Source organism: Suillus subaureus (genome assembly GCF_016647635.1).
Source record: "Suillus subaureus strain MN1 chromosome Unknown BJ212scaffold_98, whole genome shotgun sequence".
Classification (NCBI taxonomy): Eukaryota; Fungi; Basidiomycota; class Agaricomycetes; order Boletales; family Suillaceae; genus Suillus; species Suillus subaureus.
In genome coordinates this window covers 23,816-36,545 of record NW_024538654.1, presented here as the reverse complement: position 1 = coordinate 36,545, position 12,730 = coordinate 23,816, and the positions used below count along the sequence as shown (strand labels likewise).

Here is a 12,730-nt window from a genome sequence, read left to right as displayed (position 1 = left end):
ACATTTGCAGTACTCGAACATTTTCACCTCCTATCATTTGAGTCCAAAGGCCCTGCTTATGAGTTTTACCACTCCCTCGCATGTTGAAGTGATAACACAGGCATAGCACCCATCAAGGTAAGATTCATTCCTTACTTCAGTTGCACCATGCCAGCCACTTAACCAATCTATGCACACAGGATTGCTATTCAGTTTTTTTGAGAATCATGAAACAATGGCGGAATCTCAAGTCATTGAAATGATCAGGTAGTGGTCATGACCCTGCCGGAGTGGATGCAACACAAGAAGGTCAATTAGCAGTCCTATGCCCTGCATGCCCACAGTTTGGAAAAAATGTCCCTAACGACCTGGAAGATATCAGTCCAAACCAATGGTGTGTTTCCTTCTATCTACTTGTTCTAATTATTCACTGATGAGCTATTCACAGTTGGCTTTACTCATTATTCTTGGCAATCAATGCCAATTTTCGTCTCAAGTGTCATTTTGTATCAAATGATGTCAAGGATCCCGGACTAAGTCATGGATGGGGTTATTTCATGGAAGAACGATGGTATAAGGCACACCTTCACGATCATGCAGACAAGGTGCAAGAGGTATGTCGTTGAAACTGAATATAATTCTTGTAGACTAATATATAGTTTAGAAGAGCTTGTGCATCAGCCACAGCACTGTCAACATGGCAAACACAAAAACCTCCAAAGGACTTGCTGCGACTGGTGTAGGTTCAGTTGTTTGCGCACAGCATGACATGCAGCTAGCTAATGGTGTTGGTGATTTACAAAAGGGCGAAAGTAAGTGATTTCAAAGATGGCATTGCGACAGGTGCTTATGATAGTCTGTCAGATATACAGTTTTTGAGCAACTGTATATCTGACAGACTATCATAAGCACCTGTCGCAATGCCATCTTTGAAATCACTTACTTTCGCCCTTTTGTAAATCACCAACACCATTAGCTAGCTGCATGTCATGCTGTGCGCAAACAACTGAACCTACACCAGTCGCAGCAAGTCCTTTGGAGGTTTTTGTGTTTGCCATGTTGACAGTGCTGTGGCTGATGCACAAGCTCTTCTAAACTATATATTAGTCTACAAGAATTATATTCAGTTTCAACGACATACCTCTTGCACCTTGTCTGCATGATCGTGAAGGTGTGCCTTATACCATCGTTCTTCCATGAAATAACCCCATCCATGACTTAGTCCGGGATCCTTGACATCATTTGATACGAAATGACACTTGAGATGAAAATTGGCATTGATTGCCAAGAATAATGAGTAAAGCCAACTGTGAATAGCTCATCAGTGAATAATTAGAACAAGTAGATAGAAGGAAACACACTGTTGGTTTGGACTGATATCTTCCAGGTCGTTAGGGACATTTTTTCCGAACTGTGGGCATGCAGGGCATAGGACTGCTAATTGACCTTCTTGTGTTGCATCCACTCCGGCAGGGTCGTGACCACTACCTGATCATTTCAATGACTTGAGATTCCGCCATTGTTTCATGATTCTCAAAAAAACTGAATAGCAATCCTGTGTGCATAGATTGGTTAAGTGGCTGGCATGGTGCAACTGAAGTAAGGAATGAATCTTACCTTGATGGGTGCTATGCCTGTGTTATCACTTCAACATGCGAGGGAGTGGTAAAACTCATAAGCAGGGCCTTTGGACTCAAATGATAGGAGGTGAAAATGTTCGAGTACTGCGAATGTTGCAGCAGTCCTTGGGTCAGTTGAAGTTGCTGGATACAACTGCCTGTGGAGAAGTTGTCTGTAGTGGGAGGATGCATTGGTGCAATCACAGAAGTCAAGTGCGACCTTGTGTATTCCATGGACATCAATTATGACAAAGTTGTTGTTTCTGGCAGGTTTGGGATTGTGACAAAGTTGCTCAGCGTGGTCTCCCAATTGGATGCACAATCCAAGTTGCTTCAAAGTCGCAGAGTGAAAATATCCATCCTGCCATTTCTGAAATGATGATATCAGAAAAAGAACACTAAATATTCAAAATGCTGACCTTGACTCGATGAAGCAGTAAATTCTGGTGCAGTGTAATCATGCACGAGCAGCAAAATAAATTGACTGAAAAGCAATCTTCACAACAATAAGGTGCATCTGAGTCTCCGCAGACATGGCATGCATGATGCATTCTTCCACGCCCTTCTAATCAAATGAATTCATCTAGATAATGTTGGCATTCATGCACCCAGAGGCCCATTGGATCATCCTATTTAAATAGATAACATGGAAGTCAGTTTCATTGTTTTCTTTGGGAAAAATAGAAAGGATTTCTACTCACTCCAGTGGTCCACTTTTGTTTTTCTTTCACAACAAAGACATTGTCATGAGCCTGAGGCTCACTGTCATCATATTGAGTCTCATTCCAGGGATCCATGTCATGACTGTTAGCACCATCATCGTTCTCGGTGTCAGAGACATCACTGGCAGGTAGGACTGCATCAAGATATCTCATGCATAGATTGATTTGTCCAGTAGGTTGTACAGTGAATATTCAGTGATGGTAGACATTTTGAGAAGGCCACCCAACAGAATGTGGCAGAGAATAGCTTGAGCAAACTAGACAGGGCTTCTTGCTGGGATGACCACCTGCTCTAGCTGCCATTGTAATTGGTGAGCAAACAGTTGAAGGTGTAGTGGACGTTGTCACACAGTTGCCTCACGGTATGTATGCTGTCGATATATTCAAGCATGTAGAATTATGAATCCATCAAAGAAGCTACAAATTGATGTAATGAACTTGTGAGCAAGCATGATCAAGTGATATGATCAGATAATACATGTACAGCTACAGAGACTGCACCAATTTGCAGTCATGGCCTTGTAGGATGAAATTGAAAGCTTACTAGTAGGTGGGAGGGCCAGAGACACTGACAGTTGTGTGAAAGTAAGTTGTATTCACCTACAACTTGAAATGGTTGAGTAATGAGTTTTGGTCAGACTGAAGAGCGCTAATATTGTGATACGACCATTACTGCCACCATTCATAGTGGTCATATTGATGAAAAAAGTCCACTGTATGACTCTGGAAGGCCTATGTAGTTGATACTGCATGCATTCTGCTAAGTTTTAAGCACCAAAAACCCAAAATGGTCAAGCAATGAGTTTTGGTCAGACTGAAGAGCATCATCAAGACAGTAATGATTACCTGTAGTGGTACTTATAAGTATTAGTACGACCATTACTGCCACCATTCACAGCAATAATGTGATGAAATAAAGCACCTTGTACATACAACTCTGGAAGGCCTACTTAATTGATACAGTACACATTTTGCTATTGACTCAATAGGATATACAGCACACATAGTACAATGTATTTATTTTGGTCGTACCAAGTTCCAGCTATGTGTCTGAGTGAGGCAAACTCCAGAAGCTTCTTTCACCTCTGCTTCTTTTCAACCTTTAAATTTTGAACCACCACCACTACAATTTTCAACTTAAACACTCTCCAACCAATGGCTTGTCCAGTCATTCATAAAACACTCCAAGCAAAGATGGAGGCTGCAAGAGAAAAGCACTGGCACTATTATGCCAAGTATGTCATAGTTTTATGAATTGTTCCCAACACTGTTCCTGACACCCATTTGTAACTTGTGAAGACATAGAGGCAATATTTTACAAAGGCAGAAGGATCTTCATATGTGCATAAAGAAATGTGACAAGGAAGCAGATGCATTATCAAAAGAGATTGCGAGAGCTGTGAAGAAAGCCTTGCATGGTTGTGACAATGACAATGAATCTGAACTGGACACCATTGATTCCAGTGACAATGATGAAATTGACACACTGTGAGTTCTATTCTTGTTTTAAAAATAGGAACACAAGCTATTGACTCATCTAATAGATCAGATCTTCCAAGCTGCTTACTCACTATCAAACACGCCAAGGACAACATGCTCAAATTGATTGGTGCTGACCCATGCGAATTCACTGAGGGTGAATTGGCCAAGTTTGTCAAGAGCATCCCAGATGATCACACAACTAAGGGTGATATCTCAATAATTGCAAACTCAATTGCCAATATCAAAAAACTACTCAAACATGTAATCCCTGTGCAAGACCAGATTCTCAACTTCTGTGGAGTCTCACCTGAGTGGCATGCTGCAGACACAGTCTCGCGATTCCTAAGGACTAGTGTTGCATATTTGGAGGACATTCAGATGCTTGAAATGTCTGGAGGAGTTCCCGAGCTTACAGCAGCACACTTGTTGGGAGAGCTGATGTATCAGAAGGGGATCAAGATTTGAGCATCTCAGTAGTCAGTACATAATTGACTACACACATGAATAGAGTCAAATCACCAGTGCGCATGCTACTTACAAAATATGGGTGCACTTGCTACTGTCATGGCCCATGCATGGGATGTTTGGGGGCCCAATGGCTGAACTGTTATTGTTCAACCCTCGCCAAGTAAACATACCCATCCCATGATCGTGTGAAGCAATGTATGTGAACTTTTTCAAAATGACAGGGCTCATTGCATAACACCTGATATAGATGGCACCCCAGAAATGGACCTCTTCCAAACAAGAGGAATGGCTGAGTCCATGGTATGAGAAGTACTGCAAAAAACAATCAGACAAAGCTAAAAACTGGGCAAATTTCTTTACTAACTTGGTGGGAGAGTGGCTTGAAGTATTCCCAGAGCCAAGGCCAACTACACTGCCCCTCATTGGGCCCCTGACCAGGGACAAGATCATTGTCATGGATCAGGCTGAAGCTGACAGGAAAAAGGTATGTCACAACAAATGAACTGTTGACATGATCAAACTAATGGGGGCTTACAGAAATTAGAAAACTGTTTCAAAAACAGCCTCGGGGCCATAAAGACAGGTCGCCAAGCAAGGGCCGAGGCCACAAACATCTTCAGTGCAGTGCTGAAGAGTGTCACTGAGGGCAAAAAGCCCATGCACTCCCTCCAGGAAGTTGAGGCATATTCTAAACTGTACTACCAGAGGTGCATTAAATCAATAGTCAATAACAAACTAAAGGCAGAGGCTGAAGCACTGCAAGCCAAAAATAAGGCACTCACAAATGGAATGCGAGTTGCCATCATCAAAAAGGAGACAGCAAACCTCTACAAAGTAGAGACCAATGAGGTTAAGGTGGAGGTGTGGAGGTACATCGAGGATGCAAAGATGTGCAAAGATAACGAGAAGGTTGGGATGTGGTCAGAAGATGATTACAAAAAGTAATGATTCATAAATTTGGATCTGTCAATCAGTTAACATGACTTCATAGAAATCTAGAAAAACTTGCTGCTATGGTGAACAAATTTTTGAAGGGACTTGCAGATGTGACAGGCTTCTTGTTCTCCCTCCTGGCAGGTGGCCCTTCTCCAGAGCTTGGTGGATTGATTGATGTCCACAGGCAAGTCAACTACACTAATCTGTAGAATGTAGTACTCACCTTGGGTATGAAGTTTCCATGTAGGCAAAATGAAGTTCGGAAATGACTTTGGCAAGGCATACCCAGACTTTGAGAATGCTATCATGTCTCCTTTTTGAGATTACCTGTACCACATTTATCGTAAGTTCAGATGTTTCCAGTGATAGCCTGTCTGACTCACATATCCAAATCAACAGCAGATGCTGCACCAAGTTTAAAGGCAAAGGCAGGAGGTGTGGAAGATCTGAATGATGGTGATGGCGGTGATTGTGTAGAGTTAGGAAATCAACATGAATCACACAATATCATATTTAGTCATGTGACTTCAAGTTCGCTTACTACTGCACCATTGGATAGTGTCCCAGATACATCCAAGTCCGACCTTCCTGGAAACTCCACTGACATCTGGCAAGATGATTTTTTCTGGGAAGGACTCACCACTCAAGTTGATGGATTTGCCATGTCAGGTGGGAATCCAGACTTGCTGCTCTTACCTCCCTACCCACACAGTCCTGCATCTGCCCTCAATTCACCATCATCTCCAACAACTCTGCCACTCTCTTCACCTAGCCTTCCCACAGACACTTTCCCTGGAGCTTCAGTGCTACCTCCAAATGAATCCCCCACACATCCATCAATTTCTTCATCTCAGCTTCCTGCAGACACTTTCCCTGAGGTTTCAACACTACCTCCAAATGAATCAGTCTGCATCGTGCCACAGAGCTCACCTGCACCTCCTTCAACCACTCTGCCTCCTACACCAGCTTTGCATCCACACAGGACTGGTCGTGTATGTGTTCCTTCATTGCACAATGTTATTGCCAATAGCATTGGCAATGATCATAATGCTGGCAAGCATTGTGGAGTGGCGGTTGAAACTGGTGTCTCAGGCCACAAAAAGAGGTCAGTCAATAAAATCTTCTAGTTTGTCTAGTCAGCTGAGCAAATTTTTAACAAACAAGAGGTGAAAAGTTTGATATTTTGAAGGTCCAATTGTACCACACCTTCCACACTATTGTTATACATAGTTCATGCACTAATTCATCCTTGCATTGTCTTGATAATAAAATCAACATTCTTCCTATCTCAATTTGTGTAACTTACACATGAGAACACTCCAGCTGCCCCCCTCTGCGCCCAAAGTTAATGTTCATCTGTGAATTTCAAACTTAGCTGCAACAATACGAACATCACGTGACACAAAGTTGAACTTGCACTGTGATAGTGATGGCACAACTCCGAGTCAGTCTTCAGTGCTACAGCAATGAAATTCCGATGTTATCATAAGTACCTGTCTGCCTTTGCAATCTGCATTCAAGATGACATGAAACTGTGTCCTTCATCTGCGAACTTGAACTTAGCCACGAGAATGCGGACATCACATGACAAAATGTTGAACTTGCACTATGATAGTGGGTGACTATCCATAGGCTAAATAATCTAGAATAGATTATAACGGACTTTAAAATGCATTTGCAAAAGATAATCTATATAGAATACTAAACTGTAATGCATATGAAATAAAATAATCTGGATTTTCTTGGTGAGAACTCCAATGGAAGAACTACTGCTACAGCATGCTCTGGTAAATGATGCAGAAGAAATGGAATTTATTGATGATGAAGAAGATGCAAGAATGTTAGCAGCCACATTGGTTGCTGGCATTGAGCTTGCTTGACTTGATTGTATCAAAGCACAACCCAGGACAACTTTACCTTTGTCGCACTCAGCTACTCCCTGATCCACATTGCAATACTCTGTGGCAACTATTGTATGAAAGTCAGAATGACTGTGCTTTTATTACAACCATGGGCATCAATGTCCAAACATTTGAATTCATTTTTACTTCTGGCTTTGCCACTCAGTGGTACAAGAAGCCCATCATCCGTCCTGATATCAATTTCCATGGCACTCCACACTTGAATCAGTGTTCACTTAATGCTGGTGGAGCACTTGGCCTCATACTTCACTATCTCAACTCCACCATGCAGGAGACTAGCCTTCAACAGATCTTTGCATTGATTCCTGCCACTGTCTCTTGCTATCTCACTTCTGGACTGCCAATGCTCTTACAAACTCTCCATTCAATGACTGATGCAAGAATTCAATGGCCATGGGGACCTGATTTCAAATGGTGTAGTGTACTCATGATCACACGTCACCCACGACTGCAAGGTGCCTTCAGGAGCATTGATGGGCTCAAATTGCCTGTGCAAACTTCCAAGGATGATGACATCAAAAACACTACCTACAATGGGTGGCTCTCTGAGCACTTCATAAGTTCCATCATGACTTTTTCAACTGAAGGTGTGTTTTCTTCTCTTTTGCAATAGTCTGTACTTAATTCTTTCTTTACAAAGGCATTGTGATCATAGCAAGGACCAATGCACCTGGTAGCTGGCATGATTCTTACCTTGCATCTCACATCTACACTCAACTTCAACTCCACACACCTCCCAACTATTACATCATTGCGGATACTGCCTTCCCTCGAGGGACATCCTCCATTAATGGGCGCATTTGTGCACCTCTTAAACATGGTCAGGTTTTATGCAGCGCAGTTGCTGAGATGGCAGAACAAATGGCATTTAACCATGAAACTACTTTCATACCGTCAAACAGCAGAATGGGGTATGTGCACTATCCAAGGAGCCTTTGGAAGGCTACATCTACCACTCAACATTGCTAATGAAGAAGCTCGCAGCAACCTCATCAAAATATGTCTTTGCCTGCACAATCTCCATGCCATATGTGTCGGAATCAACCAGATATGGACTGTGTACATGAACCTTTGGCAGGCTACAGAGAATGATATGGATGTGTGGCGAGATTTTGAGAATATGTTATTTTCAGACCAGAGGAAGAAGGATCAAGTTTCACGCTTTCATGTCACATTGGAATACCAGTAGATACATATGAGATGTCTAGTACTGCTGCATGTTGCCTGTCTTGTATAGAGGATATCAAAGTTATCTAGTACTGTTACATGTTGCCCATCTCGTATAGAGGATAGAAAAGTGATCTAGTACTGCTGCATGTTATCCATCTCACATGAGATGGACAAGGACAGACAAGAGGATGGACAAGAGGATGGACAAGAGGACAGTCAATTTTTCAAATGGTACATTGGTACCCTAAACACACTACAAAACTATCTAAATAGTGTTGTACAATCAAATCTCTTGTGACACTTCCCTTTGAAGGGACTTGGAAGGTTCATCAGCCAAGTCCTCAAAGTGCAGGCAATCAGAATACTTGCTGATGTCCAGATGGCCCCCATCTTTGAAAGCAAGGTGGCTTGGACACCTCAGACACAGTACTTTCACCCTCATCAGTAATCCACCTAACAGATCCCCCACCCTCAGGGTACCATTCCTGATGCAAGTTCTTGCATCTGGGCATCTGGATATGCCGATGGTGTGTGGATCCGCTCATCTCCATTATCTCAATGTGAAGCTGGGCCTGATCATGTTCACGTTTGACATCATACAAGTGAGTGTGCAAACCAAAGAGTTGGCCCTGCAAGTTTTCCACACTGGCTTGTGAGTCACACAGCTGCTGGCTCTGGGTAAGTAGTTGCACAGTAGCCAGGCTGCGATTGGCATGTTCTTCATCATGGTTGCACTGGGCAGCTGGGTCAAAAGCTCCAGAAAGGTGAGTGAGGAGATCTGTAGCTGCAGCTCCTCGAGCATTGCAATGCGGAACAGGGGCATCTGTGTGAGCAGTGAAGCATGCAACAGCAGTGTGCTGAACTGGGGGAAGGTATGGTATGGCTCATCCTGAATGTTGATCTCATTGGAGACAACAGAGTGATTGTCATCATCTTCAATGGTATCAAAATCCATATCATCCAGGTCACAGGTTCCCGCACACTCGTTGATAAGTTGATCAATGCGAAGTGCACATGTGACATCTGGAGGGCAGACACCATCTCCTGTGGGCTTCATAGTCTTTACAAGCTGTAGTTCAATGTGTGAGCCATCTTGCAGCCATATGACAATTCGAACCTTACCTGCTTGAACTTCATCTCGAGTGAAGTGACTTTGTGCTCAGGATGGCCATTTGCTTTCACCCATTGGCAAAACTTGACATGGACAGCCTGCCACCCACATTGACCAAGGGGGGGCTCCTGACAGACCATGTCAAGAAGAATAGTCACATCTGAAATCATATAGTTGTTAGATCCTTGAGGGCAGCCTTGCTGCACATGTGCCTCATCATCTTCATCAGCGTACTCTCGGGAATGCTTTTTTGAGTTAGCAGATGTCAAATTTTCCTTGGTTTTACCTTTGCCCCTCAGGCCTTTGACCTGGTGATGCAAGCCTGCTGCTTTGACCACTGGAGTGTGGCCTTGAGCCTCTGCAATAGTTACAGTGTCAGTCAAGTCAAGATCACCAGATTCAGGTAGGGGAAGGAATGCAGGATCGATCATACTGTTCATCAGCATCTGGTGCAGAGGAGTATGATAACTGGACAGTAAGAGTGGTGTGTCTTCCTTGGATTGGAACATGGCTGGAGTTCTGAGTGTGTAGGTGCCAAGCTGTACATAACACAATTAGTTAAGCGAATGATATCATAGTATGGTGCTGTCAACATACCTCACAGCTAAGACTCAGTTGGGGCTCCCCATGTTTGATGCAAAAAGACTGTTGAGATGTAGTAATAGCCTATAATAATATGAGCATCTGAAACTGTAGAGGTGAAAAATGAAACTCACCTTGCAAATTCCTGGGTGAGGAACCCAAGCACCAGCTGCATTGCATGTATAGGCATTGCCAGCATCATTGTAGTGTAATTCTGGGTAGGCTGGGCTACTACCAGGTGGTATCATAGATTGTAGAGGGGCAATGTCAGACATTGTGTGATTGTAGTAGTGTTTAAATCAAGAAAAAGCTTACCTTGTTGTCCTCGAGCTTTTATATGTCTCCCAAATTGCCGCCATCAGACATGCAAGTGATTGTTGAAGTTCATAGATAGCAGAAAAGACCCTGTGGTTGCAGTCATACGTTAGTAGACATATATGAATCAATGAATTTAACAAGAAAAAAACTTCACTGAAGCTTGAAGGATGGACAGTGCTTGTTACTGGACAGATACAGGCAGATTGGGGTCGGCATTGCTCAACTTCAGTCACAGTGATATGTGACTGCACAGTTCTGCTGTAACCAATCTTAAAACTTCAGTACAGTAATACAGCGGCATTTGCGTTTGCAAATTTCATGCACTCACCTGCAACACAACAACGCAACATTTCGAAAATCGCCTTGGGCGATGAACTTAATTATACATAAACTTCGTAGTTACAAATTTTGAAGCACATCAGATAAGTTGTTGTTGCACGATGAATGTTCACTAAATTTGAGCCCTTATCACCTGCACACCGTCATTTGCATCGACTCGAAAATGGTAAATGAACTTCTGCAATCAGTTCGCATTACGAAATTACTAATCGATGACAGACCCTCAATGCCTAACAGTTGTCCTTGCCATCTTCACCATCATCAGACTCAGATTCCTCAGCTGCCTCCTCATCAATGTGAACAATTGTCGGCTTTGGTAATGGTGCTTCAAGTTTGCCAAGTTTTGGTTTTATCCACATCAGACACCATTTCTCCACCTTGGCTTTCGCCCGCTCTGCTTCCCACTGAGTCAACTCTTCCTTGTATGCTTTCCTGCATGCCTTGTTTCTTTCCAATCATGACTGTGTATGCTTGGCCATGATGAGATGTGAGTGAAGTTGATTGAAAGGTATTCTTATTCATTGTGCCAGTCAACAGACTTGCAAGTCCGAGTCGCACGAAGTGTGTGATTACATATTGAAGCACAACCTTAGCAATGATTGACAATCGCGAAGTCTATCACTCGCTTATCAGTTGATTAGAGACTCTCGAGACATCCTCGACTGGCATTGCTCTGGCAATGCATTCGCTTGTTTGATCACCTGCAGAATACAATTGTATTGTATATAGAGGCTATATACATGTATTGCATCAGTTTCGGAGTCAGATGTCAACATGTCACACATTGGGACCTATAATTATGAAAATTTAAGAACAAAACATAACATCGCACAAGAATCTACACTCATTTGTACCTATTAATGCTGCCAACACATGGTCCCATATGAAACCTATGTAAACCACCAAAAAGTTTGATGAAAAAGTGTCACAGTGGAGTGTTGTGCAAGACAAACGCAAATGCCGCTATATTACTGTAGTATTTTCACCAGCCAGTGTAGGTATTGGACCACAGTTAAAATCCATATATTCAAAGACATTATGATGAAGCCATGACTGTCGCTAAGCTGAAGATGAGCGAGGCGGCAACCTGAGTTGTGGATTAGTCAGGATTAGTCAGCGGATAGCTGAGGCGTTAGTGGCCTAAAACAGATATAATCCGACTGATTAATCTGTAAGGGGGGGGGGGGGGCCTTACAGATTTAGAGTTTATAAGAGGGTCAAGAAAATAATGTTTTGCAAATTCATCCCAAATGAACAGCGGCATCGCGGCACGACTTCCTTAAATGGGTTTTTTTATTCTATTATATTCTATTCCGCATTATTTGAGCCTACGGATAGTCACCCAGTGGTACGGCACAACTCAGTACTCAGTCTTCAGCGCAGCACCGCAGCAACCTGGCCATGTGTCTGTTTGTTCCTGGTCCAGGTCAGGTACCTGTGTTCTCCCCTAACAAGTTGAAGATCCAAATTCCAAATTCCACCAACAGCCGCGAATCAGAAAGAAGGGCACATGAGGGCCTGGCAGCGGCGGGGGGTTGGCCTGTTTGGTATCTGACCCCTCTCAACACGGCCTGGAAAGTTCCAAGAAGCAACGTTTGGGATCCACCACAAGGATATATCAATCTGGATCATGGACAACTTCTTAACTAGATAATGTATCCTAGTTTTAGGCCTATAGTCCACTTTGAATGTATCAATCTAACAGTATAGCCTCGGTGGTGGCGAAATTGAAGGGGTGGGATATCCCAAGGACATGAAAGCCAGGCACCATGACTCCCGAACAGTGGGTGTAACTTGACTCTCTAATGCGATCTTTATCGAGCCTTGACTTAAGTACTTCACTGCTATCAAGTATATTATTTCCCTCCATCAACTCCAGACACCTCACAAATGCTTGTTCCGCCAGCATCTAACCCCCTTCTTCATTTCCTCCCATCTTCCCTGCTTAACGCTACCGCCATGGAAAGTGTGCAAGGGCAGAGCGCATCGTCTCCCGTACCCTCCTTCATATTCATGTTCTTACCTGCGCGTCGCCGCTATCTATCCTCTGCCATGCTCTCATCACCACTTCCCTCGCTGTCA

General features: G+C 43.2%; 6 protein-coding genes across 6 annotated transcripts; 3 read left to right on the top strand and 3 right to left on the bottom strand.

Annotated features, from left to right (window-relative positions):
• Window positions 1-251: 251 nt before the first annotated feature.
• BJ212DRAFT_1286728 (uncharacterized protein) lies at window positions 252-799 on the top strand (the record flags this gene model as incomplete). Its single annotated transcript, XM_041331956.1, has 3 exons — window positions 252-373; window positions 428-593; window positions 647-799. Coding segments are annotated over 3 exons (441 nt in total), but the record flags the coding sequence as incomplete, so codon positions are not given.
• Window positions 800-914: 115 nt separating this feature from the next.
• On the bottom strand, window positions 915-1,462 carry BJ212DRAFT_1286739 (uncharacterized protein; the record flags this gene model as incomplete). The annotated part of the gene is made up of 3 exons (XM_041331957.1): window positions 915-1,067; window positions 1,121-1,286; window positions 1,341-1,462. Coding segments are annotated over 3 exons (441 nt in total), but the record flags the coding sequence as incomplete, so codon positions are not given.
• A 164-nt stretch (window positions 1,463-1,626) lies between these two features.
• BJ212DRAFT_1286743 (uncharacterized protein) lies at window positions 1,627-2,149 on the bottom strand (the record flags this gene model as incomplete). The annotated part of the gene is made up of 2 exons (XM_041331958.1): window positions 1,627-1,968; window positions 2,018-2,149. 2 exons carry the CDS (start codon window positions 2,147-2,149, stop codon window positions 1,627-1,629), a joined length of 474 nt encoding a protein of 157 aa, XP_041186033.1.
• A 1,326-nt stretch (window positions 2,150-3,475) lies between these two features.
• Window positions 3,476-4,267, top strand: BJ212DRAFT_1487737 (uncharacterized protein; the record flags this gene model as incomplete). The annotated part of the gene is made up of 3 exons (XM_041341315.1): window positions 3,476-3,555; window positions 3,626-3,808; window positions 3,865-4,267. The coding sequence occupies 3 exons, from the start codon at window positions 3,476-3,478 to the stop codon at window positions 4,265-4,267; spliced, it is 666 nt and encodes a 221-aa protein (XP_041186032.1).
• A 250-nt stretch (window positions 4,268-4,517) lies between these two features.
• Window positions 4,518-6,333, top strand: BJ212DRAFT_1487736 (uncharacterized protein; the record flags this gene model as incomplete). Its single annotated transcript, XM_041341314.1, has 4 exons — window positions 4,518-4,754; window positions 4,808-5,211; window positions 5,262-5,368; window positions 5,606-6,333. The coding sequence occupies 4 exons, from the start codon at window positions 4,518-4,520 to the stop codon at window positions 6,331-6,333; spliced, it is 1,476 nt and encodes a 491-aa protein (XP_041186031.1).
• Window positions 6,334-8,955: 2,622 nt separating this feature from the next.
• Window positions 8,956-10,266, bottom strand: BJ212DRAFT_1487734 (uncharacterized protein; the record flags this gene model as incomplete). The annotated part of the gene is made up of 5 exons (XM_041341313.1): window positions 8,956-8,972; window positions 9,034-9,367; window positions 9,421-9,948; window positions 10,007-10,075; window positions 10,126-10,266. 5 exons carry the CDS (start codon window positions 10,264-10,266, stop codon window positions 8,956-8,958), a joined length of 1,089 nt encoding a protein of 362 aa, XP_041186030.1.
• Between the last annotated feature and the right edge of the window lie 2,464 nt (window positions 10,267-12,730).